This window comes from Palaemon carinicauda, chromosome 1 (assembly GCF_036898095.1).
Source record: "Palaemon carinicauda isolate YSFRI2023 chromosome 1, ASM3689809v2, whole genome shotgun sequence".
In the NCBI taxonomy this organism is placed as follows: Eukaryota; Metazoa; Arthropoda; class Malacostraca; order Decapoda; family Palaemonidae; genus Palaemon; species Palaemon carinicauda.
Window position 1 is genome coordinate 204,995,849 of NC_090725.1, and position 24,618 is coordinate 205,020,466.

General features: G+C 43.6%; 1 protein-coding gene across 3 annotated transcripts in view; it reads left to right on the plus strand.

The window, feature by feature from the left end:
• Positions 1–24,618, plus strand: part of LOC137653597 (endoribonuclease Dicer-like) — a 617,521-nt gene that overhangs the window by 528,442 nt on the left and 64,461 nt on the right. For all 3 annotated transcript variants that reach the window (XM_068387145.1, XM_068387137.1, XM_068387151.1), the window contains 2 exons: positions 12,199–12,282; positions 12,548–12,703. In XM_068387145.1, the coding sequence (XP_068243246.1) occupies positions 12,199–12,282; positions 12,548–12,703 (240 nt within the window). The remainder of the gene's footprint in view (positions 1–12,198; positions 12,283–12,547; positions 12,704–24,618) is intronic.

Below are 24,618 nucleotides of genomic sequence, written 5' to 3' on the forward strand. Positions count from 1 at the left end.
TAGATGGGAGGTGAAGCAAAGGCTCAGCCTTGCATACCTCCATCCGGAAAGAGGGTTCATATGGAAGGGGGAATTATATTCGGGCTTCCATCCAAACATAGCCCCCAATATCAATAGTGGGGCCATGGAAGGCAGTCCAAGGGAGGACTGAAGAACTCTCTAAAGATAGGGGGATGTCTGCCGGCAGTCAACTCAGTCGACGGCCGACAGAGAGCCTAAGTCAATCCGCAATCTACCCATAGGGTAGATTGTAGAATGATGGACAGGATGTTTGAAGGCTAGGCCAACACTAAAGGACAGCAGGGGAGGGGCAAGGGTCCTGTAGGTGAGGTAGTACCTGGTAGGTCCTACCTAACCTAAAAGATTCTGATCCAGAGAAAGACAACTTTGGGGCCAGGGAATTCAATTCCCTAGATTAGGTTAGTCTGACAGGGTGAGAAGGCGGCACCCAGGCCACTTATCTCAAAGGAGGAACAGACTCTAGTGTCGGAGACCCTAAGCAAGGGAAGAATTCAATTCTTCGGCTTAGGATCTGTCGGCACAGGACTGTCTGCTAGGCCACGGGGAGAAGGCATTATCATATAATGCCTCGTGGAGATGGCCTAGGGAGGTCTAGCTTCCTGCATCGGTAGCCTAACCTGACTTAGGAAGTCAGTTCGCCAAACCAGGTGGCCACCGATCACAGACAATTACTCTGATGTCCCGTCCTAAACTCAAAACCGACTCAGTGGTTGGGAGATGGGAACGGGAACACCCCAATCCAGATTTGCCTGAATAAAATTCACAGCAAAGCCGACTAGGGTTAGCCTAGGCTAGTCAGAGGGAAAAGGAATTGCTCTTTTTTGGGCTCAAGCCATGTTGTCCTGATGGAAGTTCCTAAAGGGTAGCTTCCTTGGGTATATATAACTACGGCGATATTCCCAGAAAATTTACCTTAAGGTACCCAGAATTCTAATTCCTGGAGCGAATATCCCTAATAAAATAACCAGGGATATCGCGAAATATCAGAGGACGTATTCTTGACACGCCACATAGCAATCTGCACCCCGAACAGAGTTAACACTTCGAAGGGGTCAATTGGCAAGAAAATGAAAAACGAGAAAGAAAGGAGAGCCGCTCGCAAGGTATCTCTCCTCTCCTGTTCCGTAAGCGTGCATTGCACCGCTCACAGCGCCATCTCTATTCCTTTTTGCGTAGCTCAACAACTCGGTGTTTTTCCCTGTGTTATCTCGCAATTCTTGGTTTATTTCAACTTTATAATGCTTTCTCCAACTTCTTCTGCTTCTGATAAGTTGAGTATTATCTCTTTTATGTATAAATGTAAGCTCTTGGCAATTTTAAAATAATTTGATAGTGTTATCGTTGTTACAAGAGCTGTTGCCTACTGGAGGCGTCCTGGACGCTGTCGCTCGCTATGCATGTGTTATTTAGTTAGCCAGTGCGACGTTCCCGGCTGTTTCGCTTTAATAATTTTAGCTATTCAGCTTTACATAGGATTTCTTTATATGGTGCCTTTAGTATTTTCGTTTTGGCGAAGGATTTGCCGATTCTGGCTTACGCTAGACCTTGTAGCCTAGTCATTTGGCCCTAGTACTTTCCTGCATGATATTCAGATTTCCGAGTGTTTTAAAATTTTATTGAAGCTTTAGGCAGTTTTATACATTTAAGATTATGTTGATTTTCTTCCAAGATAGTATACGAGTGAGTTTCGGTGATTTAGGTAATCGTTTCTCTTCGCGCCTAGGCTAGTTGTCTATAAGGCCATAGTATACTTCCTCACACTCCCCGGTTGCTCTCTTCTCTTCGGAGAATGTGTGCAATCCCTTTCCCTCTGCTTAAGCCTTGGGCTTAACCCTAATGGTTTATCTGAATTGACTTTAGATACAACTATATTAGGGTGTTTCTGTTCTTTCCTGTTTCCAGTAAGTCTGGCTTCAGGAAGGGGCAGGACATCAGAGTTCTTAGTCTGAGTCTGTTTCTGTCTAGCAGTGTGGTTGAGATTCCCTTGTTAGGCTGACAGCAGACATAGGAGGCTTAGCCTCCTTAGTTCACTTTCGAAGGTTTCTGTACGAGATGATTCCTTCTTTTTGTGATCTAGCAGACTAGTCCAGTGTTGTTGTTCTCGGTGTGGAGGATGAGATCCTCCTTTTTCTGTGAATAACAACGCCTTCTTTGCTTTGGTTCCGAGGGAGTTTGCAAGTACTGCTGGCCTCCCTCCTCGGATCTCCCCTAGGCTAAGATGAGTTTTCTTGGCTGCGGGTGATTCATTATTAGAGCAAGGTTGGCAGGACCCTCTTTTCCCCTTTCCCCCTCTTTCCTTAGTGATGGCCTAGCCATTGCATTCCTGTCTGTCATTCTACATCTGTACCTAGCATAGGTTAGGATGTGGAGTTGACTCAGTCCCTTGCCAGCCGGCAGTGCGTGCCGGCCGGCAAGGGTATTCTGCTTTGAGTGCTGCCCGGACCTCTCTTGGTCTCTCATCCATGTTTGTCTGTAGAGCCAGACGGCATTGGTCAAGGAAGCCTGAAGTTATAATCTCCCCTTCCGTATGTGCACTCTTTCGGGTTGCCGGGCTATGAAGCAGTACAGTCTTTATCCCGGCATCCATTCTGTTTTTCTTCTAGTGTTTGTACCCTAGCCGGGCAGTTGGAAGTTCTCTGGTTCCTTTGCTGCCGGCCGGCATTGGTTGTATACCTTTGCCGGCCGGCTATAATATCACACCATACTTCTGCCGGCCGCTACGATTAGTGGCCGGCAGCCGGGTGCTATCGTTGTTTGGTTGCCGCCGGCAATAGATACACACCGAGGTTCTGCCGGCCGCCAAATGTAGCGGCTGGCAGCCGTGTGCTATCTTGTGTAGTTGCCGGCCGGCAGTCACTGCCGGCCAGCACACGCATTGGAACCAGCGTTCTTCCGCCTTATAGTCTAAAGTAGTATGCTTTGGAACTAGTTAAGGGGTGTGCCGGCCGGCACATTACCTTCTATACTGTAGCCAGTATTTTTCAGTATAGTATATACTGCAGGGAGAAAACTATAGTATAGTATATGTTACATCAATAAGTTTTTCTAACACTCTTGTGTTGTCTTGCGCAGCCTTTGGTGTAACCATACAGATAAAGAAAGTGAGTTCTTTCTTGTCTACTCTCCAGTATTTTAAAATTACTTATTTGGGTGTGAGCTACACCTGTTTTCCTCTGGAAATTATTTTTTTGGTCATTCTTGAATAGAATAACCATACAATTTTATTATCTGGAAGGTTGCAGCAATTGACTGTGCGGGAAATACAAGTGTGTCTTTCCTTTCTAGTTTAGTGTTTCTAGGCTATGTATATCCAGTGATACGTTGTTCACTTGATACTCATGGAATTTTCTTCTCTTTACAGGAGGACCATCCGAAGTGTGGAAGCGTTTTCTGCAACGTCCGCAGCAAGAACTTCTGCGGACATGACTTGTGTAGGAGGCACGCGGCATGCGCAGTCTCCAAAGGTGATCTCCGGTATTGGGACCCGCAGATATGTACTGTATGCACAAACCTGATTACTGAGGCTTTTGATTCCCCTAAGACGGCGAAGTCAAGGGACGCAGTAAGGGAGAAGCTTCGTACCTGGGTAAGGGGCTTTCAGAAGAACACTTCTGGCCCCTATCTTCCAAGTGAGAAGATGAGGGCTTACCTTTTCCCCAAGGCGTCCAGACAATGAGGAGGAAGAGTTCGACGAGGTGTCGGCTACTCCGGTTCAGGCCCCTGAACCTATTCCCTCAACATCGTCCTCTCTCCAAGATGAGCTGGAAAAGACCCTTTCCTCCATCGTTGGAATGATCCAACAGATGCAGAGGGAAAATAATGAGAAGGCTGCTGCAATGAAGCTGGAGATGCGGAGACTTGCAGCATCACGTGGGCCCCAGAAGAAGCTCAGTGTGAAAGACCTTCCCTTGTGCTCAGATGCCAACCCTTGGAGGTATGCCAAGCACATGCCTATGACGATGGGAAAGATCGTCATTTCGGAGAAGTTGGGCTCCGTCCCCCTTTAGGAGGTGGAATTCTGGCCCAGCAAAGAGTCGTATCCGGACTGTTATGTCCGTCTAAGGAAGGAACCAGCCTCAAAGGAAGAAACGGAGCTGAAGGAGGTCATAGTTTTTTACCATGCTAAGGCTCAAGCTTTGCTGTCAAGCTCGATGAAAGAGAGGGGCTTCACAAACTCAAAGGTACCTGCTTTGAGTAAGAAGCACCCTTCCTTTGTGTCCTCTCCTTCTAGAGCCTTCCCCTTTATGCAGAAAGGGTTTACGGCTGTGCTGAAAGCGATCGAGGCAGGTAAGCCATGCCCCTCCTTGGAGGAGTGTAAACCTCTGTCTTTGGCCCTACCCATGGACCACAAGGACTGGAAGGACGTCCATCTTACCTTCCCAGTCGGGAAGTTGGAGGCTGATATTGTCGGACGTCAGTTCGGTGAGAACCTCCCCAAGCTGTCTGACTTTCTTTTGCGCAGGGAGCTTGAGACAAAAGAAAGACTTGCTGCCTCAATGTCTCATCAAACGACTCTGGAGACAATGGCAAGTGACCCCAAGGTCCATGAAATGTTTATGGTAGTGGCTAAGACACCTACCCACAGTGACGAAGGACCTTTATAGCTTCGTCAAAGCTAGGAGGGCTTGTAGGGAGTTCGTGTTCGCCTCGGCTGCGGTGAGGCACGAGCCAAGGAAGCTAATCTCCTCCAGCATTTGGGGCAAAGACCTCTTCCCTAGAGAAGCGGTCAAGGAGGTTGTAGATAAGGCCACCACGGAGAATAGAAACCTTCTCCAGAAGTGGGGCCTATCTCTCAAGAGAAATTCTTCCCCGGATGAGGGTCCCCAACCAAAGAGGAAGACTAAGAAGACTAGGCTACCCTCTCGGCCAGCCAAGCCATTCAGACAGCAGCAGCAACAACTTCCTATGCCTACAGTGCCCCAGATGGTGGCACAAACCCCGACCACGTACCAGTAGGTACCCCAAGCCGTGTCTACACAGTCTCCGGCATTTAACCCAGCGTTCGAAGAGCAGTCAACTACCTTTCGAGCGAAGCCTAGAGGAGCAGCCAGAGGTTCGTTTAGACGCCCCTCAAGGGGGAGGGGATTCACGGGTGGTCGCGGTCAAGAAGGCAAGACCTCAGGGCAACAGCAGCCAAAGTGAGATGATACCGGTAGGAGGGAGACTTCAGAATTTTCGGGATCGGTGGACCTTCGATCCCTGGGCCCACAGCCTACTCAAGAATGGACTGGGTTGGAGCTGGTACATCACTCCCCCCCCCCCCGTGCCCTCGATTTTTCCAACACTCCACCCCTGTGCCCTCTATTTTTCCAACACTCCACCCCCGTTCTGGAGGAGTACATTCAAGAACTCTTGGAGAAAAGAGTAATCCGAAGGGTAAAGTCCATCAAATTCCAAGGGAGGCTGTTTTGTGTTCCCAAGAAGGACTCAGAAAAACTCAGAGTCATTCTGGACTTGTTGCCACTCAACAAGTTCATAGTGAACTGCAAGTTCAAGATGCTAACACTGCAACACATAAGGACCTCACTGCCCAAGAGGGCATATACCGTCTCCATAGATTTGTCAGACGCCTATTGGCACGTTCCAATCAATCGCCAACTCTCCCCCTACCTAGGGTTCGAGCTACATCGAAGACTCTACGCCTGCAGAGCCATGCCATTCGGGCTAAACATAGCCCCAAGGATCTTCACGAAGCTTGCGAGCGCAGCTTTCAAACAATTACGCCTAAAGGGAATCCAGGTGGTAGCCTACCTGGACGACTGGCTGGTGTGGGCAGCATCCAAGACAGAATGTTTGCAAGCTTCCCTACAGGTGATCCAGTTCCTAGAGCATCTAGGCTTCAAGATTAACAGAAAAAAGTCTCGGCTTTCTCCATCTCAAAAGTTCCAGTGGTTGGGAATCCACTGGGACCTAGTGTCACCCCAACTCTCCATCCCGGCGAAGAAGAGGAAGGAGATAGCTGGTTCTGTCAAGAGACTTCTGGATTCCGAAAGAATATCAAGACGCGAACAGGAGAGAGTGCTGGGTTCTCTCCAGTTTGCCTCAGTAACAGACCCGGTGCTAAGAGCACAGCTAAAGGATGCAACTGGAGTTTGGAGAAGTTATGCATCAAACGCACGAAGAGATCTGATAAGACCAGTACTGCTTCGTCTACGTACGCTTCTCAGGCCTAGGTCCCGAGTCAGGCAACTAAAGAAGTCGGTGCTTCTTCAGCCACCTCCCCCCTCGTTGACTATTCATACAGACGCCTCGAAGGAGGGGTGGGGAGGTCATTCTCATCGGAAGAAGGCCCAAGGAACTTGGTCCAATCTATTCAAGACATTTCACATAAACTTTTTCGGAAGCTATGGCAGTACTCCTTACCTTGAAGAAAGTCTCCCCTCGTCGCTCGATCCACATAAGGTTGGTACTGGACAGCGAGGTGATTGTGAGATGCTTGAATCGACAAGGATCGAGGTCACCACCACTCAACCAGGTGATGTTGGCCATCTTTCGACTGGCGGAAAAGAAGAAGTGGTACCTGTCGGCAGTTCACCTTCAAGGAGTCCGCAACGTGACAGCGGACGCTCTATCCAGGTTCACACCAATAGAGTCGGAATGGTCCCTAGATGCAGGATCATTCTCCTTCATCTTGAGTCAAGTTCCAGAACTGCAGATAGACCTCTTTGCGACGAAAGACAACAAGAAGTTACCCCTTTACGTGTCCCCGTACGAAGATCCCTTGGCGGAAGCAGTGGACGCGATGTCCCTCGACTGGAACAGATGGTCCAGGATTTACCTGTTCCCTCCTCACAACCTTCTATTGAGGGTCCTCAACAAACTGAGATCTTTCAAGGGAGTAGCGGCAATAGTGGCTCACAAGTGGCCGAACAGCGTGGTGTTCCCTCTGGTATTGGAACTACGGCTGAAGTGTCTACCGTTACTAGATCCAGTTCTGACCCAACGAGTTCAGAAGTCGACTGTCTGCACTTCATCACAGAAAACCCGGAACCTGCAGCTCATGATTTTCTCTCCGTAGCGGTGAGAAAACGTTTCGGGATTTCGAAAGACAGTATAGACTTTCTAGAGGAATATAAGTGCAAATCCACTAGAAGGCAATATGAGTTATCATGGAGAAAATGGGTGGCCTTTGTCAAGGCGAAGAATCCGCAAAAGATCTCGACGGACTTCTGCTTATCTTTCTTCATCCACCTCCATGGTCAAGGGTTAGCAGCCAACACTATATTAACGTGTAAATCTGCTTTGACAAGACCCATTTTGTATGCCTTCCAGGTCGACCTCTCTAACAATATTTTTAATAAAATTCCGAAAGCCTGTGCTAGGCTCAGACCATCAGCACCTCCGAAGCCCATTTTATGGTTTCTGGATAAAGTTCTTCTTTTCGCTTCGCTGTTGAACAATGAGGAGTTTGCTTTAAAGGATTTGACCCAAAAGTTATTTTTCTGGTTGCACTCGCTTCGGGGGCCAGGGTTAGTGAAATTGTAGCCCTCTCGAGAGAGGAAGGTCGTGTTCAGTTCTTGGATGGGGGAGAACTGAACTTGTTTCCGGATCCTACGTTTCTCGCCAAGAACGAGTTACCCACCAACAGGTGGGGTCCCTGGAGAATCTGCCCTCTGAAAGAAGATGCATCTCTATGTCCAGTGGAATGCTTTAAGGTCTATCTTCGTAGAACTTCAGACTTCAGGGGTGGTCAACTATTCAGGGGAGAAACATCAGGCTCAAATTTATCCCTGAAACAACTTAGGGCAAAAATCACCTATTTTATTCGCAGAGCGTATCCAGACAGTACACCCGCAGGTCACGATCCGAGGAAAGTTGCCTCATCCTTAAATTTCTTCAATAGTATGGATTTCGAACATCTTCGCTCATACACTGGCTGGAAGTCTTCCAGAGTTTTCTTTCGTCACTATGCGAAGCAAGTGGAGCAACTGAAGAGGTCTGTGGTAGCAGTGGGTAGTGTCGTTAAACCTTCTGTTTAACTCTGCGAGGAACAGTGAATTTGATTGGGACGATTAATTCTGGGGTGGGTGTGTAGTTACGAACTGTTCTACAAACCAAGTGTTATGGCACGAGGGTGCCCACATTGACTGTTCCATATTTAAAGGTGAACCTAGCATAAGTGCAGACATGTGTGCCAAGCGTTTCCAACGCTAATGTAACTGATTAGTAATACAGACTTTTATGATTTTGATACTTCGGTATGTTAAAAGTGGCGTTAATGTCTTCTTTCCGATAAACAAGTTTTCTGTTTACTATCATGTTTATGCTTATTTTTGGTTATCCTCCTCTTATATATGTATAATTGTTGTTTAACCTGTTTTATTTTATTGTTTGTCAATAAACTAGTTCTTGTGAACCTTTCGTCTCCTTCGCCTGTGTCATTTTCTTGAAATGATTTAGCATTAAGTTTACTTTGTATATTTATCTGGGATAATTCCAATAGATTGTTCCTTTATGCAAGCATCTTTCATTGGTTTATGCTTTCCCCTAGCGGGAGGACTCCATGCCCTAAGGGGATGGTGGCGGATGTGCAAGTTTTCCTCCTACCCGGATATAAACCTTTGTCCAATCCAGTAATCGAACGGGTAACTGGTCCATATTTCATATTGACTCAGTGGTTCTTTACAAACTATGCTTTACATGATATAGAGTGAGACCACTATATTGGCTTGTCTGTTATTCATACATAGGTATGTGTACTCTTCGAGACTTTTCCAGAGTCTAGTATGACTCTTCCCTGTAGGGGGCAGGAAGCACTAACATGGTCTATGGTTAGATGAAAAGATGTATGACGGTAACATCTTAGGTCTCTAGGTCTAGTTGGCCGGAAATACCTTCGGGGAGTACGGCACGTTTTGAGAATCCACAGATACAGTAATGCTCTGGTATACTTCCATCAGGACGACATGGCTTGAGCCCAAAAAACGGATTTTGAGCGAAGCGAAAAATCTATTTTTGGGTGAGATGGCCATGTCGTCCTGATGGACCCGCCCTTCCCTTTTCCTCTAAAAAGGGCTGTAGGACACCTCCCTACATACAGTATCTGTAGCACCTCGTGTATCGCTACAAGGAATACAGATGGCTCCGTGAGCGGCGCAATGCACGCTTACGAAACGGTAGAGGAGAGATACCTTGCGAGCGGCTCTCCTTTCTTTCTCGTTTTTCGTTTTCTTGCCAATTGACCCCTTCGAAGTGTTAACTCTGTTCTGGGTGCAGATTGCTATGTGGCGTGTCAAGAATACGTCCTCTGATATTTCGCGATATCCCAGGTTCTTTTATTAGGGATATTTGCTCCAGGAGTTAGAATTCTGGGTACCTTAAGGTAAATTCTCTGGGAATATCGCCGTAGTTATATATACCCAAGGAAGCTACCCTTTAGGAACTTCCATCAGGACGACATGGCCATCTCACCCAAAAATAGATTTTTCGCTTCGCTCAAAATCCGTTAAATCTTCCAAGGAGATTGGTATCGACTTAAAAGGTATAGGAGGTGTCAGTCTCCACTTAAAAGACGATACAAGGGCAATTGGGGACATGTATGAAAGTATACTAAAGCCCCTAGGCTAGTTAGCCTAGACGCCGTGAGAATCGGTCATCGAAACTCTCATATACAGTAGTATCTTGGAAGGGGAAAATTTTACACAGTAATATCTTAATTGTTATAAAATATTGCCTGATCTTCAATAAAACTTTACCAGGAAGGTTTTATCATGCATGAAGTGTATGGGTGCCTAGGCTAGGAAGCCTAGCACTCGTGGGGCTCGGTAATAAAATTGCCAAATCCACGAAAACATGGGCATAATATAAGAATTCCTAGCTAAAAGCTAAATAGCTAAAGATATTAAAGTGAAATATGCCGGGAACGTCGTTTTGGCTAACTAAATGTACATGCAAAGAACGACCGCGTTCAAGACGCCATCCGGCTGGGCAACAGCTCTTGTTACGTTAATTACGAATATATTTCGAGGAAAAAACTGGCAAGAGCTTACATTTATACAAATCAAAGATAGTACTTAACTTTCCAGAGGCAGATGAGGCTGGTGAAGACATCATAGCTCAAAAACAATCTAAAATAGTGAGAGGTACACGGGGTAAACACCGGTAAGGAACGCTACACGAGAAAGAATTACTAGATGGCGCCACACGGTGGCGTGCTGGTGCTCAATCACAGTATGAGTAGGAGTGTTGCCTTAATAACGGCTCTCCTACAATTCTTGCCACTTTCCCCTCTCGAAGCGTAAACGCTATTAGGGGTGTAGATAGCTATGTGGCGTGTCAAGAATACATCCTCTGATCTTATGCGATATCCCTTTAAGATAATACAAGGGATACTCGCGCCAGGAGTTAGAATTCTGGATACCTTTAGTAAAATTCTCTGGGATATATCACTGTAGTTAAATATAACCTAGGAAGCTATTAAGAAGGAACTTCCATCGGGACGACATGGCCTGAGCCCAAAAATGGAACCTTCCATCAGGACGACATGGCTGAGCCCAAAAATCTATTATGTTTTCAAGTATTGCTACGCTTGCGTAGGCCTAGGTATGGCAAATTATAATAAATGTAACTAAACCATATTTACTCTACATAATATTGGCAAAATTTCATAATGAATACTGTAGCCTATTTGAAGAAAAATTACACATCAAGAATGAAATCAACTTTTATCTGTTTTAGTCCAGCTGAGAAAATGTAAACTTTGAGTTGTGGTTGTTCATAGCAACATTTATCTTTCTCTTTCTAACATTTTGATAAATTTGATGGTATTGTTAATGATGGTAGTAATAACATTTAGATTAGCATAATCTTAAATTTTCATTAAAAATCCATCATGATTACAATTATCCTTACGTTCTCCAATCTCGCACCATTTCTGTCCCATTGAACGCTCTAGTGGCAGTGCAATTGTTCTATTCCTTGGCTGCTTGTATAACTTAATTTAAAACTAGTCTAGTACTTGCTTTTATTCTTGCTGGTGGTTCCATAATTGATGTGGATACAAGTTAAAACGAAATTAAACTGACTTGTAACTCAAGTTCAGAAAGATATTTGAGAAATGGAATGTATATTTATCCTTCGTAATGGTTTAGAATTATTGTAAATGATCATACTGTCATTAGCAGTAGTTTGTCTTTGTTGACCAACCGCAAACAGAATGGTTCTCCTGTTTTGTTAAGTGTGTAGGAATTTTTAAGGATACGGTACATAAAATTTTTGTAATAACATCATTTGTTAAAAGCTCTTTGTATCATTAGTTATCACTTGATTGTGTAAATGCATCTGTTTGTTTGTTATGATTGGCGATGAATCATGAACAAAAGAATGGTTTCTGTTTGAGGCAGCGTGTTTAGGAAAATCATGATATGAAATTGTCTTCATTTCATTTATTTTGAAATTCTTAGGAAAAGTAGTGAGATAACATTAGCAATAACAGAGGCATTACATAATCTATATTTGGTAAGATATCTGTTGCTGCAAAAGCTAACCTATAAAAAATATTTGTAAATACGTTCATATGTTAGTTACGATTACGAATGAAACACAAACATAGCAGTGGTTTCCATTTCAGGTAGTGTGCTTAGAAAAAGCATGATATATAATCTCTTTATCAAGTTATTTTGGATTTAAAAGGATACAGCAAAAGCTAGCCTATACACGGATGGTTTTGTAATTCTCCTGTAATCTTATACAACAGATATGACCTAAAATCATTAACATTTGTCCTAATATTAGGTTGTCTTATACACAGAAATATACAGTATGTACACCTTTCCTCGGTGTAATTTTAAACTTTTTCAAGTTATTAGGTCTTTAAAACTGTTTTAAAGTTTTACTTATTCATAGGAACAATTTCATATTAGAAAAAAACTATACAGTACATAGAAAGTATTGAAAAAAGGTAGTAAAAACACTTGACTGGGTAAGTTGCCATTTGCCTTGGCCCTAATGGAATTATTACGATTATGTGTATCAAAATCTGCTATTTTCCAGATCTGCAAGACCATGAGTTAACCAAATTCTGGCATAATTGGGGACCCTGCTGTATATCAGTGGGGTGTCTGTATTATGAAAATTATTTTCAACTAGGATTTTAGCAAGAGGCTCTCATCAGAATTTTTTTCCATCATTAACATTGTGTTTGTAATTGCTAAATTAGGATTAATTTATCCCTTGCAGGAAATTGAAGTTCCAAAGTGCCTAGGGGACCTAATTGAAGCTCTTATTGGAGCAGTTTACATGGACAGCAATAGAGACTTAAAGGTGAGTCTCTCTCTCTCTCTCTCTCTCTCTCTCTCTCTCTCTCTCTCTCTCTCTCTCTCTCTCTCTCTCTCTCTCTCTCTCTCTATTTTGCGTGAATACTGAATTGTTATTTCTTGGCTGGACCCAATGTAGTTTAACCTAATAGTTTGAAATTTAATTGTATTTCCATGTAAAATTCAGCTATTGTTCATTGAAAGTTTCCATTCTTTATGCTGTCAAATCATAAACTGTTCTATTTTAATATTTTTCTAATTAACTTTGTCAGGTGACCTGGGATGTTGTAATGGTGCTCATGGGAGATGTTTTCAATAAGAACCATGACAATATACCAAAGAATTGTGTAAGGCAGCTGTATGAAATTGCAGGATCAGTAGAATTTGAAAAAGGAAACCAAGATGGGCTAGCTATGTATAAAGTAAAGGTAAGTATTGCATAATTTCACTAGCCCCTCAATGTAGATGTTTCAGGGGTCTGCCCTAATAGGCCAGTCAGATAAGACAAAAAGAATGTTGTTGAAGGGAAAAATGTATGGAAATCTACAATTTGAAATATTTAACTTAGCCGGTGAATATATAATAGCTGCTACTCAGCGGCTCGACAGAAAACACACTCAAAAACTCGCGAGCGATCGCTATGAAGGTTGCGGGTGTGACCACCAGCGCCAACTATCGGCCAGATACCACTCTTGCATGTAAACAAACCCTTCAATTCTTCTCTGTCGACGTTGACGACAAGACGTATCATTACTCGCTGTAGAACCTGGAGTTTTCTCAACATATTTGGTGAAGTACTTCATTTTGGTTTGAGCTTTCGCAGTACAGGTGTTTTATCTTCAACTTAAATCTTGAACTCGTTTTTGGATAGATTTAATTTTTGATGACTTTGGATTGTTTTTTGGACTTTCCTTGACTTTTAAATGGCCGACCCTTCCCTTAGTACGGAAGTGTGTTTAGGCTTTTAGCAATTATCTTATCACGTTATAAATTAATTATAGATTTTCCTCTATATATTTTATATCTCACCCGCCTTTATTAGGCCTCTTCGATTAGCTTTCCATTTATAATAAACATCAAGATAAATTTTAATGATTTGTTTATATGCGACCTTTCCTGAGAGTAGGCGGTCCTAACTTGGTAACCGAAGTTAAACAACGTTGAGCCCTTTCAATCGTAAATAACGTTTACAGAGCTAATGATTTAAAACTTATTAAATGAATATTTTTTAGTAGATATTTTATGAAAGATTTTCTTTGAATAGTCTTCGTACTGTTTCAAAGATGAACTAACGTTTAGTTTATTCATGCTACGCAGTTTGCGCTCTATCGTTACGATAGAGAGAGAGAGAGTATCACGGTTTCACTTTGCAGAAAGAGTAAATCGATTCTGACGTTTTGTTCATTCTTCTTTCAAAGCTTAAATGTTTTAAATTCTATTTTAAAGGAACTTTTTAATTGAAAAACCTTTCAGTTTTTTCCTTTGGTCAAATAACCTGTTTTTTGACGAAACGTAAGTGGGCTCTTCTCTTCGGTGCGAAATCAAGAGAGAGAGAGAGAGAGAGAGAGATAGAGACGGAGGGAGAGAGAGGAGAGAGAACGTTCCGATCTTTATCTCGTCCCAAGCGAGTAACGTTGTTCTCGAGTTACTCTCGTCCCTAGTCTCTGTACGGGGAGAAAGGATAAAACGTTTTTAGTTTTTTTTTATTCTCGTCCCAAGGCACTGTACGGTGATAGATTGAAAACGTAGTTTTTGAATGAACTAGTGTTTAGTCTCTTCCCCAGCCACTGATCTTTTTATCTTAAAATATGTTTACTTTTTTTTTTTTTGCTGGTATTAATGTGCTTACATTATACGACTGATTTCGCAATTATAACCTTTTGATGAGGGTAGAATTGCGTGCTTCAGGTAGAAATCAGTTTTATTCATACCTAATGTGAATTGTTAAAAAATTCGATTTCAGTGAAATAAGTGCAAAACAGAAAATCGTAGTGATAAAGTGATATTGCGCAAAGTGTTATCAGTGTTGAGACCGAGGGTTCGTCTGTTCGTGCCTGTCGTTTGCCTAGTCCGGGACCTCTTGCAAGCTCCCAAGCCCAGGGGAGAAGTAATGTCGTACGACTTATGGGTTCGAGAGGCCTTGATCAGCGAACAGACGTTCCTTCTATGGTATCAGGTGTATCTCACCAAGATCACCCCTACCATAAGGCGAGAGAGACGATTTTCTCCTCGTCATCCGAAGGCTTTTCGCATAAGAAACCGTGGAACAAGGTTTCGAGGCCCTTTAAGCGAAAGTCAGTCCTATCAGGACAGGTCCAGCGTCCTGGTTTTAACTATTAGGACAGCTCTGACCCTATGCAGTCATCAGAAGACTGCTAGTCGCCTAAACAAAAGCGTAACACAGACTCCGAGAGTTTTTGTAGGCAAGGTTTTGCAGTCACAGACGTTACCCTCGTCTCTTACCGCAACCATTCCCGTTGATCCTAAATGGGTTGTACGGCAAGGCATGCAGAATAAGCTTGCCTCCCTTATGGAAGACTATTCTGCCGATAAGTCCGTTGAGCCTAGCCGTTTATCTCATCGAGATCCTGGCCTTCAGCCACCCAAACGTTCCTTTGTGCGTCCTGTTGACGTTGGCGTAGCCAAGTCACGTCAGTCAGGTTGTTTAGAACCACACTCGATGCGGTCTCGTGTGGATTTTCAGCGCATTTGGACGTTTGGCCACTTGCTGATGCTCCTGTTGACGTTCAGGACGTTCGCCAACCATCGGAGTTGACTTGTTTTGACGCTGAGCGTCAACCTCCGTATTCTAGAGTTGTTTTGACTGCTGAGACTAGGCGGTCAAAGCAGTCTCGAGTGGACGCTGTGCGTCCTCACGCACCTGTTGTTGTTGTTGACAGTTCACAGACTGTCAAGCAGTTACATGACGTTACATCCTGGTCCGCTACTAATGCACCAGTGCGTGTGGACTCTGCTTGTAAAGCATTGCCACCACGGTAGGTCTCTCCCTTGCTTGAGACTCGGCTATTGTCGGACAAGGTTCCTTCAGATGAGGAAGTTGCTGTTCCCGCTCCTACTGATATTCCCTTGAGGACTCTGTCAGACGGAGAGGAGCCTAAAGCTGCTTAGCCCTCTATGGACTTTAAATAAATCTTACTGATTTTTAAGGATCTTTGTCCGGATCTTTTTGTAACTGCTGCTCCTCGTTCGCCTAAACGTCAGAGTTTACACTAGGCCTAGCTACTTCGAAGCCGTTGTTTCATAAGCTAGTGCTCTCTCGCTCTTCTAAGAGAGCTTTACGTTTGCTAGGCGACTGGTTTATCACCAGGAGGAGTTTGGGGGAGACAGCCTTTGCTTTCCCTACTTTTAAGCTGGCTTATAGAGCGAGAGTCTGATATGACACGAGAGAAGTTCTCGGCTCTGGAGTTCCTGCCTCTGCCCAGATAGACTTCTCAAACCTCATAGACTCTCCCTGGCGCCTGGCCATGAGACGCTCCAAGATTTTATGGTCGACTTCAGAGCTATTTTCGAGCGTTTGAAGTTTTGCTGTACAATTATGTCATGCATAAACAAGGCTTTCAGGGATGGCTCCTATGATCTGATAGCCACGTTCTCTCTGGCAGCCATGTTCACTGCAGGAGTACGTAAGAGGCAAGTGCGCTCAATGTGTTCATTGTCAAGACAAACTTCACGATGAAGTCTACCAGGCTGTCTTGACAGCATTTATGGAAGGCGACTGGATGGTCTCTCTCGACATTCAGGAGGCATACTTCCACATTCCTATACACCCGGATTCCCAACCGTTTCTGAGGTTTGTTTACAGGAATGTGGGGTACCAACGAGCCCTGTGCTTTGGCCTCAGTCCTGCTCCTCTCGGGTTTACGAGGCTCATGAGGAATGTGGCAAAATCCCTCCATCTATCGGGGATCCGAGCCTCCCTGTACTTGGACGACTGGCTTCTCAGAGCATCGTCCAGTCTTCGCTGTCTGCAGGATCTACATTGGACGTTGAGTCTGGCCAGTGAGTTGGGACTTTTGGTCAACCTAAAAGTCCCATCTGATCCCATCCCAGATTATTCTATATTTGGGGATGGAGATTCGCAGTCCAGTTTTTTTTCGGGCTTTTCCGTCTGCCACCGAACAGAACAAGCCCAGCTCGAAGTCCAACTAATGCTGAAAAGAAAACGTTTGTTCAGTCAGGAGTTGGAACAGTCTCGTAGGGACTCTCTCATCCCTGGAGCAGTTTGTCTCACTAGGGAGACTACACCTTCTGCCTCTCCGGTTCCATCTAGCCTCTCACTGGAACTAGGACAAGACGTTAGAGACGGTATCATTCCCCGTCTCCGAACCAGTAAAGGCATGCCTGAAATGGTGGGACGGCAATATCAGTCTGAGAGAGGGACTATCCCTAGCAGTCAAGAACCCAAACCACGTGTTGTTCTCAGACACGTCGGATTTGGGTTGGGGTGCGACCCTGGACGGTCGGGAATGCTCGGGTTTGTGGACCTCAAGTCAGAAGAGCATGCACATCAACGGCAAGGAGCTATTAGCAGTCCACTTGGCCTTGATGATATTCGAAAGCTTCTTCGAAACTAAGTGGTAGAGGTCAACTCAGACAACACCACAACTTTGGCGTACATCTCCAAGCAAGGAGGCACACACTCCTTCACGCTGCTCGAGATCGCAAGGGACCTTCTCTTATGGTCAAGAAATCGAGGCATCTCCCTGTTGACGAGATTCATCCAGGGGGACTTGAACGTCTTGGCAGACTGTCTCAGTCGGAGGGGTCAGGTGATACACACGGAATGGACCCTCCACAAGGACGTGGGCAAGAGTCTTTGGGCTACTTAGGGTCAACCCACCATAGACCTCTTTGCCTCCTCGTTGACCAAAAGGTTACCAATCTATTGCTCTCCAGTCCTAGATACAGAAGCAATCCACATAAACGCGTTTCTACTGGATTGGTCTCTTCTGGACTTATATGCATTCCCACCATTCAAGATAGTCAACAAGGTACTGCAGAAGTTCGCCTCTCACGAAGGGACAAGGTTGACGTTGGTTGCTACCCTCTGGCCCGCGAGAGAGTGGTTCACCGAGGTACTTCAATGGCTGGTAGACTTTCCAAGAAGTCTTCCTCTAAGGGTAGATCTGTTACGTCAGCCCCACGTAAAGAATGTCCATCAAAGCCTCCCCCGCTCTTCGTCTGACTTCCTTCAGTCTATCGAAAGACTCTCTAGATCTCGAGGCTTTTCGAAGGAGGCAGCCAGTGCGATTGCAAGAGCGAGGAGAGCTTCTACCATTAGAGTATACCAGTCGAAGTGGGAAGTCTTTTGAGACTGGTGCAAGTCAGCATCTGTGTCCTCGTCCAGTACCTCTGTAGCCCAAATCGCAGATTTTCTTTTACATCTGAGAAAGGTTCGCTCCCTTTCAGCTCCCACGATTAAGGGCTACAGGAGCATGTTGGCTTCGGTCTTTCGACATAGAGGCTTAGATCTTTCCAACAATAAAGATCTCCAAGATCTCCTTAAGTCTTTCGAGACCTCTAAGGAACGTCGTTTGGCAACTCCTGGATGGAACTTAGACGTGGTCATAAGGTTCCTCATGTCAGACAGGTTTGAGCCATTACATTCAGCCTCCCTGAAGGATCTCACCCTCAAGACACTTTTCCTAGTGTGCTTGGCTTCGGCTAAAAGGGTCAGTGAACTTCATGCCTTCAGTAAGAACATCGTTTTTTTCTACAGAAAAAGCCACTTGTTCACTTCAACTTGGTTTCCTGGCCAAAAAATGAACTGCCTTCTCGTCCTTGGCCTAAATCTTTTGATATTCCTTGCTTATCAGAGATCGTAGGCAACGAACTGGAAAGAGTATTATGTCCTGTTAGAGCTCTTAAGTTCTATTTAGCTCGTACTAAGTCATTACGAGGTAAATCTGAGGCATTATGGTGCTCAGTTGAGAAACCATCATTGCCTATGTCAAAGAATGCTTTGTCATATTTATCAGATTTTTTAATACGAGAAGCTCATTCTCACTTGAATGAGAAAGACCGATGGTTGCTTAAGGTTAAGACGCACGAAGTTAGAACTATAGCAACCTCCGTGGCCTTCAAGCAAAATAAATCTCTGCAAAGTATTATGGACGCGACTTTTTGGAGAAGCAAGTCAGTGTTCGCGTCATTTTACTTAAAAGATGTCCAGACTCTTTACGAGGACTGCTACACACTGGGTCCATTCGTTGCAGCGAGTGCAGTAGTGGGTGAGGGTTCTACCACTACATTACCCTAATTCCAATATCCTTTTTAATCTGTCTCTTGAAATGTTTTTTGGGATGTACGGAAGGCTAAGAAGCCTTTCGCATCCTTGTTGATTTGGCGGGTGGTCAAAGTCATTTCTTGAGAGCGCCCAGATTAGGGGTTTTGATGAGGTCCTGTTAGTATGGGTTGCAACCCTTTATACTTCAGCTCCTGGGAGTCTTTCAGCATCCTAAGAGGATCGCTGGGCTTCGTGAGGAAGACAGACTTACAAGGCAGAGTAATCGTCTAAGTCAACTTCCTTACCAGGTACTATATATTTTGGTTTGGTTATATTGATAACTGTCAAAAACTCTTAGCTTATACGCTGTAAACTTAATTAACTCTGGTCTCTACCCACCGCCTTGGGTGTGAATCAGTTATTATATATTCACCGGCTAAGTTAAATATTTAAAAATGATATTTTAATTATAAAATAAATTTTTGAATATACTTACCCGGTGAATATATAAATTAAAGGCCCTCCCTTCCTCCCCAATAGAGACGCAGCGGGACGAGAAGAATTGAAGGGTTTGTTTACATGCAAGAGTGGTATCTGGCCGATAGTTGGCGCTGGTGGTCACACCCGCAACCTTCATAGCGATCGCTCGCGAGTTTTTGAGTGTGTTTTCTGTCGAGCCGCTGAGTAGCAGCTATTATATATTCACCGGGTAAGTATATTCAAAAATTTATTTTATAATTAAAATATCATTTTGTTTCACCACCTTCATAATAACATACTTTATAACTTTGCATCTTTCTATCACCCTGGTTTTAGTCTCCTCTTGAGAAAATGGATGCTAAAAAAAATTATGCTTTATATCTTGCTAAATACTTACTTTAGAGAAAAAAATGTAATTGTTTTACAAACATTTTTCTTCAAAATATGTTCCATACAATTTTTCATGTTGCTCGTTTTTATGCTAAATGTAAGCCAAAAATTATACAATATTTAAATTTTACCTCTAGTTATGCAATAGTGGCTGTAAAGTTAATTTAAATGATATATTCAAGCATTTACTAAATTCTTACATTAATTATAGTGCTTTCTTCAGTTTTCACAAAGTATGAACAAGAACTGTTAACATGTTGTGAGACCTTAAATGTTATCTTGAAAATGACTTCATTGGTAGATTGCAGTATTAAATGTAAAGGTAAAAAACATTCTCAGTTAGAACTGAAAAGTGTCATTGAGTATTAAAAATGTAGGAAAGGTTGTAAGAAGTTCTGAAGCTTTTCAGTCAAGGCATAAAACCTCTACAGCTCCCAAACTATTTCTGAGATGTCAAGACACTTGGATTGAATTTTATTCATGATTGTCTATTTTGGGAAGATGCATCTAATAAGTTTTATAAAATAAACAAAGCAAAAAACCAGTAAGTGGTTGTGAGACAGTGCACCATGTAGACGTCATATTAAGGATACTATTTAGAAAGTGAGTGAGAAAATAAAGGATGAATGTGGTAAAATACAGTAGTTACTATTCATAAAGGAAATTTAGTTGATTTAGTTGTTGCAAAGGCATGAAAAAAAAAAACATGGCCGTCCTGAATGTTCTACAGTTTCAGAGGCAGTGAATCATGTTTATATTTACATTTCTGTAAAATTTATTAGGTTATCATGGTGAGCTGGCTTATGAGAAAACCAGGAAATCTAATCTGAGAAGATATTGTTGACACTAAACAGAACTAGAACCAGAAAAAAGCCAGTGGTATGTTTTCGTGACACGTAACAAAATTCTGTCTCGTGCATGGCATGTACTGTAAATACAGTACTGTAATCCCTCACCATATCACAGTTCATTTAACGTTCACTGGGTACATCACTGATTTATAAATGTATTACGTATATGTAAATACATATTGCTGGTTTCTGAGGTCAGACAAGTTTTATATTTTTCATATTTTATTTATATTTTATTAAAAATAGTAAATGTTGGGCCTAAGAATTAACAAAGTAATTTATACTAATACTATATGTGCTCTTGTAAGTTGCAATCTCACACATTGTGCAATCCCCAAGATTTTCACCTTAAAAATGAATTTATCATGCATCTCGTGTATCATTATGTAGAGGTTTTGCAGACTGGCTGGACACAGCCTATTTTCAGAATGTCGATCACATTCTAGCCTCATTACATAAAATTTTGGTAAAAGTAATATCATACTGAAATTGTCATGGGGCACCACCTCTTGATTTTCTTCTGAGCAAGGGAACCCAGCAATAATCCTAAAACTTCCCTGTGACTTTATTGGTTAGTATGCCCACTCCATTTATTATTATTATTAATTGCTAAGCTACAACCGTAGTTGGAAAAGCAGATGCTATAAGCCCAGGGGCTCCAACAGGGAAAATAGCCCAGTAAGGAAAGGAAACAAGGAAAAATAAAGATTTAACAGATAAATATATCCTATATAAACTATACAAACTTTAACAAAACAAGAGGAAGAGAAATAAGGTAGAATAGTGTGCTCAAGTGTACCCTCAAGCAAAATAACTCTAATCCAAGACAGCGGAAGACCATGGTACAGAGGCTATGCCACTGCCGAAGACTAGAGAACAATGGTTTGATTTTGGAGTGTCCTCCTAACCAGAGAGAAGGATCCAATGTAGTACTGTCTGGCCAGTCAAAGGACCCCATACCTCTCTAGCGGTTATATCTTAACGGGTGGCTGGTGCCCTGGCCAACCTACTACCTATACTTTTCTGATTAAGCTCAAATGCTGGGTAAGCTTTTAGAAAGAAATTGTTCAGTCACTAAATACAAACCAACACTATTTAAAGGTTAGCCAAAAAACAAGCCATTAGATTTTTAGGAGGGTTAACCATCCACCCGCTAGTTAGCAGCAGGGGGTGGGGATGGGGGTAATAGCTACCCCGGTCACTCACACACATGACATGGGTTGAAAACTTGAAAAATCCACTTTTCTTTTGGTTCAGGTTGAGAACAAACATTACCGCTCTTCCCCCTCACTAATTATTGACTCCATTAAAGGTAGTCGTCGACTTATGAAGAGGATAGGGACCAAGAGATGGACAATTTTGACATATGTCGAACTTGAAAAAGTGAAGTTTCCGTAGATTTATTAATCTACATTATGATTTCACAATCATCCATGTCATATTTTATCAGTATTTTCTTACTGTATATCATTAGTTAATTTTCTTGTTCCATAGGATATCATATGCTCTAATAAAGCATTATTGTATTCTATTTTTCAGTTTTGAAAACATTTGAGCAATCAACAATTACCAACTTTTTTTTCTACCTTTGGGCTTTAGTTGTGATCAACTGTGCTGTTGATCTGAAGGTCCTGCTATCGTATCGAGATAATGCGTACATTCGAATTGCTTATTTTTTATATTCATGATGGATATTACATCAGCACCAGGATGTTACAGGATATCATAGTTTTCATATAGTTTGTTTATAGACATTATTATCAATCATACTAATATGTTCTCTCTTTTTGTGTGTGTGTGTCTGTGCACGCGCACGTGCGTACGGTTAGTTCCATTTTTAAAGCTTCATATAGCATTTAAATATTAGTTCATTATTAAGCCATCATATTTCACTAGAAATTGTTGTGTTTCATTGTGATTTATTAAAGCATGTTTGTAGGCCATTTTTCAATTCCGAGACCACTTCAAGACTAACAATTACTTAGGTTTTACTTTCGGTAGGTATCAGCTGATCTCAAAGGCACACTACTTCACTGCAATTATGCGCGCACAACTTTGTTTATATAATTTTCTTATTCAAGATATTTTCATAATGATTATTAAATCAACATTAATTATCATATGAATACATCTCTCTCTCTCTCTCTCTCTCTCTCTCTCTCTCTCTCTCTCTCTCTCTCTCTCTCTCTCTCTCTCTCTCTCCCGTATTTTTATTTTTAATTCACTGTTAGATCTTCACATTGGATTGAACATTATTAGAAATTCTTTGTATCATTATTTGATGCTTCAATTACGGAAATATCAGTAACGCATTGAAAGGGAATCACTTGATTTGCGATTCTCCTTCTGCCAGAGATATGACGTCTTAAGTCGTGTATGTCGTAAGCCGACGACTACTTGTACTAACTAATGGCTTTTTTACTTCTTGGCCGCCTTCATGAGGAACTACCCAGGACCAGAGGGCTGCACCTGCAGGACTTTCATCTTGTCCGTTGATGCGTATTTGCATCTGGTGTGTCCTGCATGCCAGGGGCGGCATTGTAACCAGGACAACTCCTGCCCTGTATGCTGGAAGTGGTCTTCTTCCCAGTGGGAGAAGTTTGGGCGACGGCATAAGAAGAAGTCCAAAAGGGATTCTTCGCCCTCGTGGTCTTCCTCGAAATAGAAGAAAACCAAGTTTTTTTTCTGCCCCACCCCCGAAGCTTCTTTTTGATTGGTTTCCCTCGGGGAGCCATCAAATAGGAGCTTAGACCAATTTACTCCAGGTCAACCTCAGTTCTCAAGGGACGGTGCTACTTCCCCTAGCAAAGCGGCCCCGCCCCTCCCCCAAAGTGAGACCTGCTCCTTTTCAGGCGTGGCTGTCCTTTGGTTTGACTGGCCCTCTTTCGAAGAAGGCGCATTTTGACCTTTAACTTGGTGCAGAGAGGAAGTGGACACCGAATTCCTCGTAGGTGGATCCTCTATCATTGTTGAGTGTGGGCATACGTGATCCTCTGGTGTCGTCTGCTGTTTGCTGACGATTCCCGCTCTGCTTCTTCCTTCGCCAGTGTCACCGTTGCTGAAGACTGCGCTTCCCCCCTGGTTGAGCGGACTCTTTATGTCGGGGGCGGTGCAAAGTCTTAGGCAGGTCTCTTGCTGGTGGACATCTCTCTTGTCCTAGAGTGAGATCCCACTAGATACCCTGATCCGGAGGTCTTCCAGAGATCTTCCTATTGAGCAGTCCTCCCCTTCGGAAGACCTTCACCGTCCTCGTCGAGCTCGTAGATTGCATGATCCTCCTCGTCGCTTCAGACGCTCTCCTTCGTTCCAGCTAAGAGACGTCTCTTTGGCTCCCTTTGCTCGTCGGAGGAACGTCACTCGCCACGATCTCACCGCTCGCCCACTCCTCGTCACTCATCACCTTGGGCGCAGCTTTCTCCTAGAGATCGTCTTCATGACGAATCTCGTCAGCCTCACCGGCAGCCATTTGGTTTCCGAACCTCGCCTGCCTTATCAGACTTTCTCCAGACTCACCGTTCACCATCATTGAAACATTTACCTGTCCACCATCACTCTCGGACCTCTTGCCACCTGACAGCAGTTCATGGTTTGTCAGCTACCATAGAATTTTTGGATTGTGGTGGCTGATGTGGTAACGTCCCTGACTGATGAACGCCAGACTGAGGTTCGAGTCCCGCTCAAATCCGTTAATTTCTTTGGTCACTTCAACTGCACCATCCTTGTAAGCTAAGGAAGGGAAGTTTGGGAAAGGGTATAGGTCTATCTGCAAAGTCATCAGCAGCCATTGCCCGGCCCCCCTTGGTCTTAGTTTGGTTGGTGAGGGGCCCTGGGCACTGATCATATGTGTATATGGTCAGTCTCTAGGGCACTGTCCTACTTGATAGGGCAATATTACTGTCCCTTGCCCCTGCCATTCATGTGCCGCCTTTAAACATTTAAACTGCTCGTCGAGCTCCCACAGCTCGTGGTTCGCCGACTGTTCGTGGTCCTCTAGCTTCTAGTCACTCAAATGTGAATCGTCAGTTGCCGGCTGTCCATCATCCTCCGGCTTCTCGCCGATCGCCAAAGGTTCACTGTTCGCTAGCTTCCCGTCGATCGCCAGCTCTTTGTCATTCTCTGACAGCTCATCGTTCACCAACGACTCGCCAATCTCCTACTACAAAGCGTTCGGGTGTTACCCATCATTCTCCTGTTGCTCTTTCGCCAGCAGGATGCTGATCACCAGCAGTTCGTTATTTGACAGCTGCTCGCCAGCATCCAGCCTTGCCTAGTTCTCCTCTGACTCTCTGCCTGCCAGTTCCTAGACGTTCACCTGACCTTGGGCAATCTCCTTTAGATCGGAGACAGTTGTCTAGATATTCTCCTTCTTGTGCTT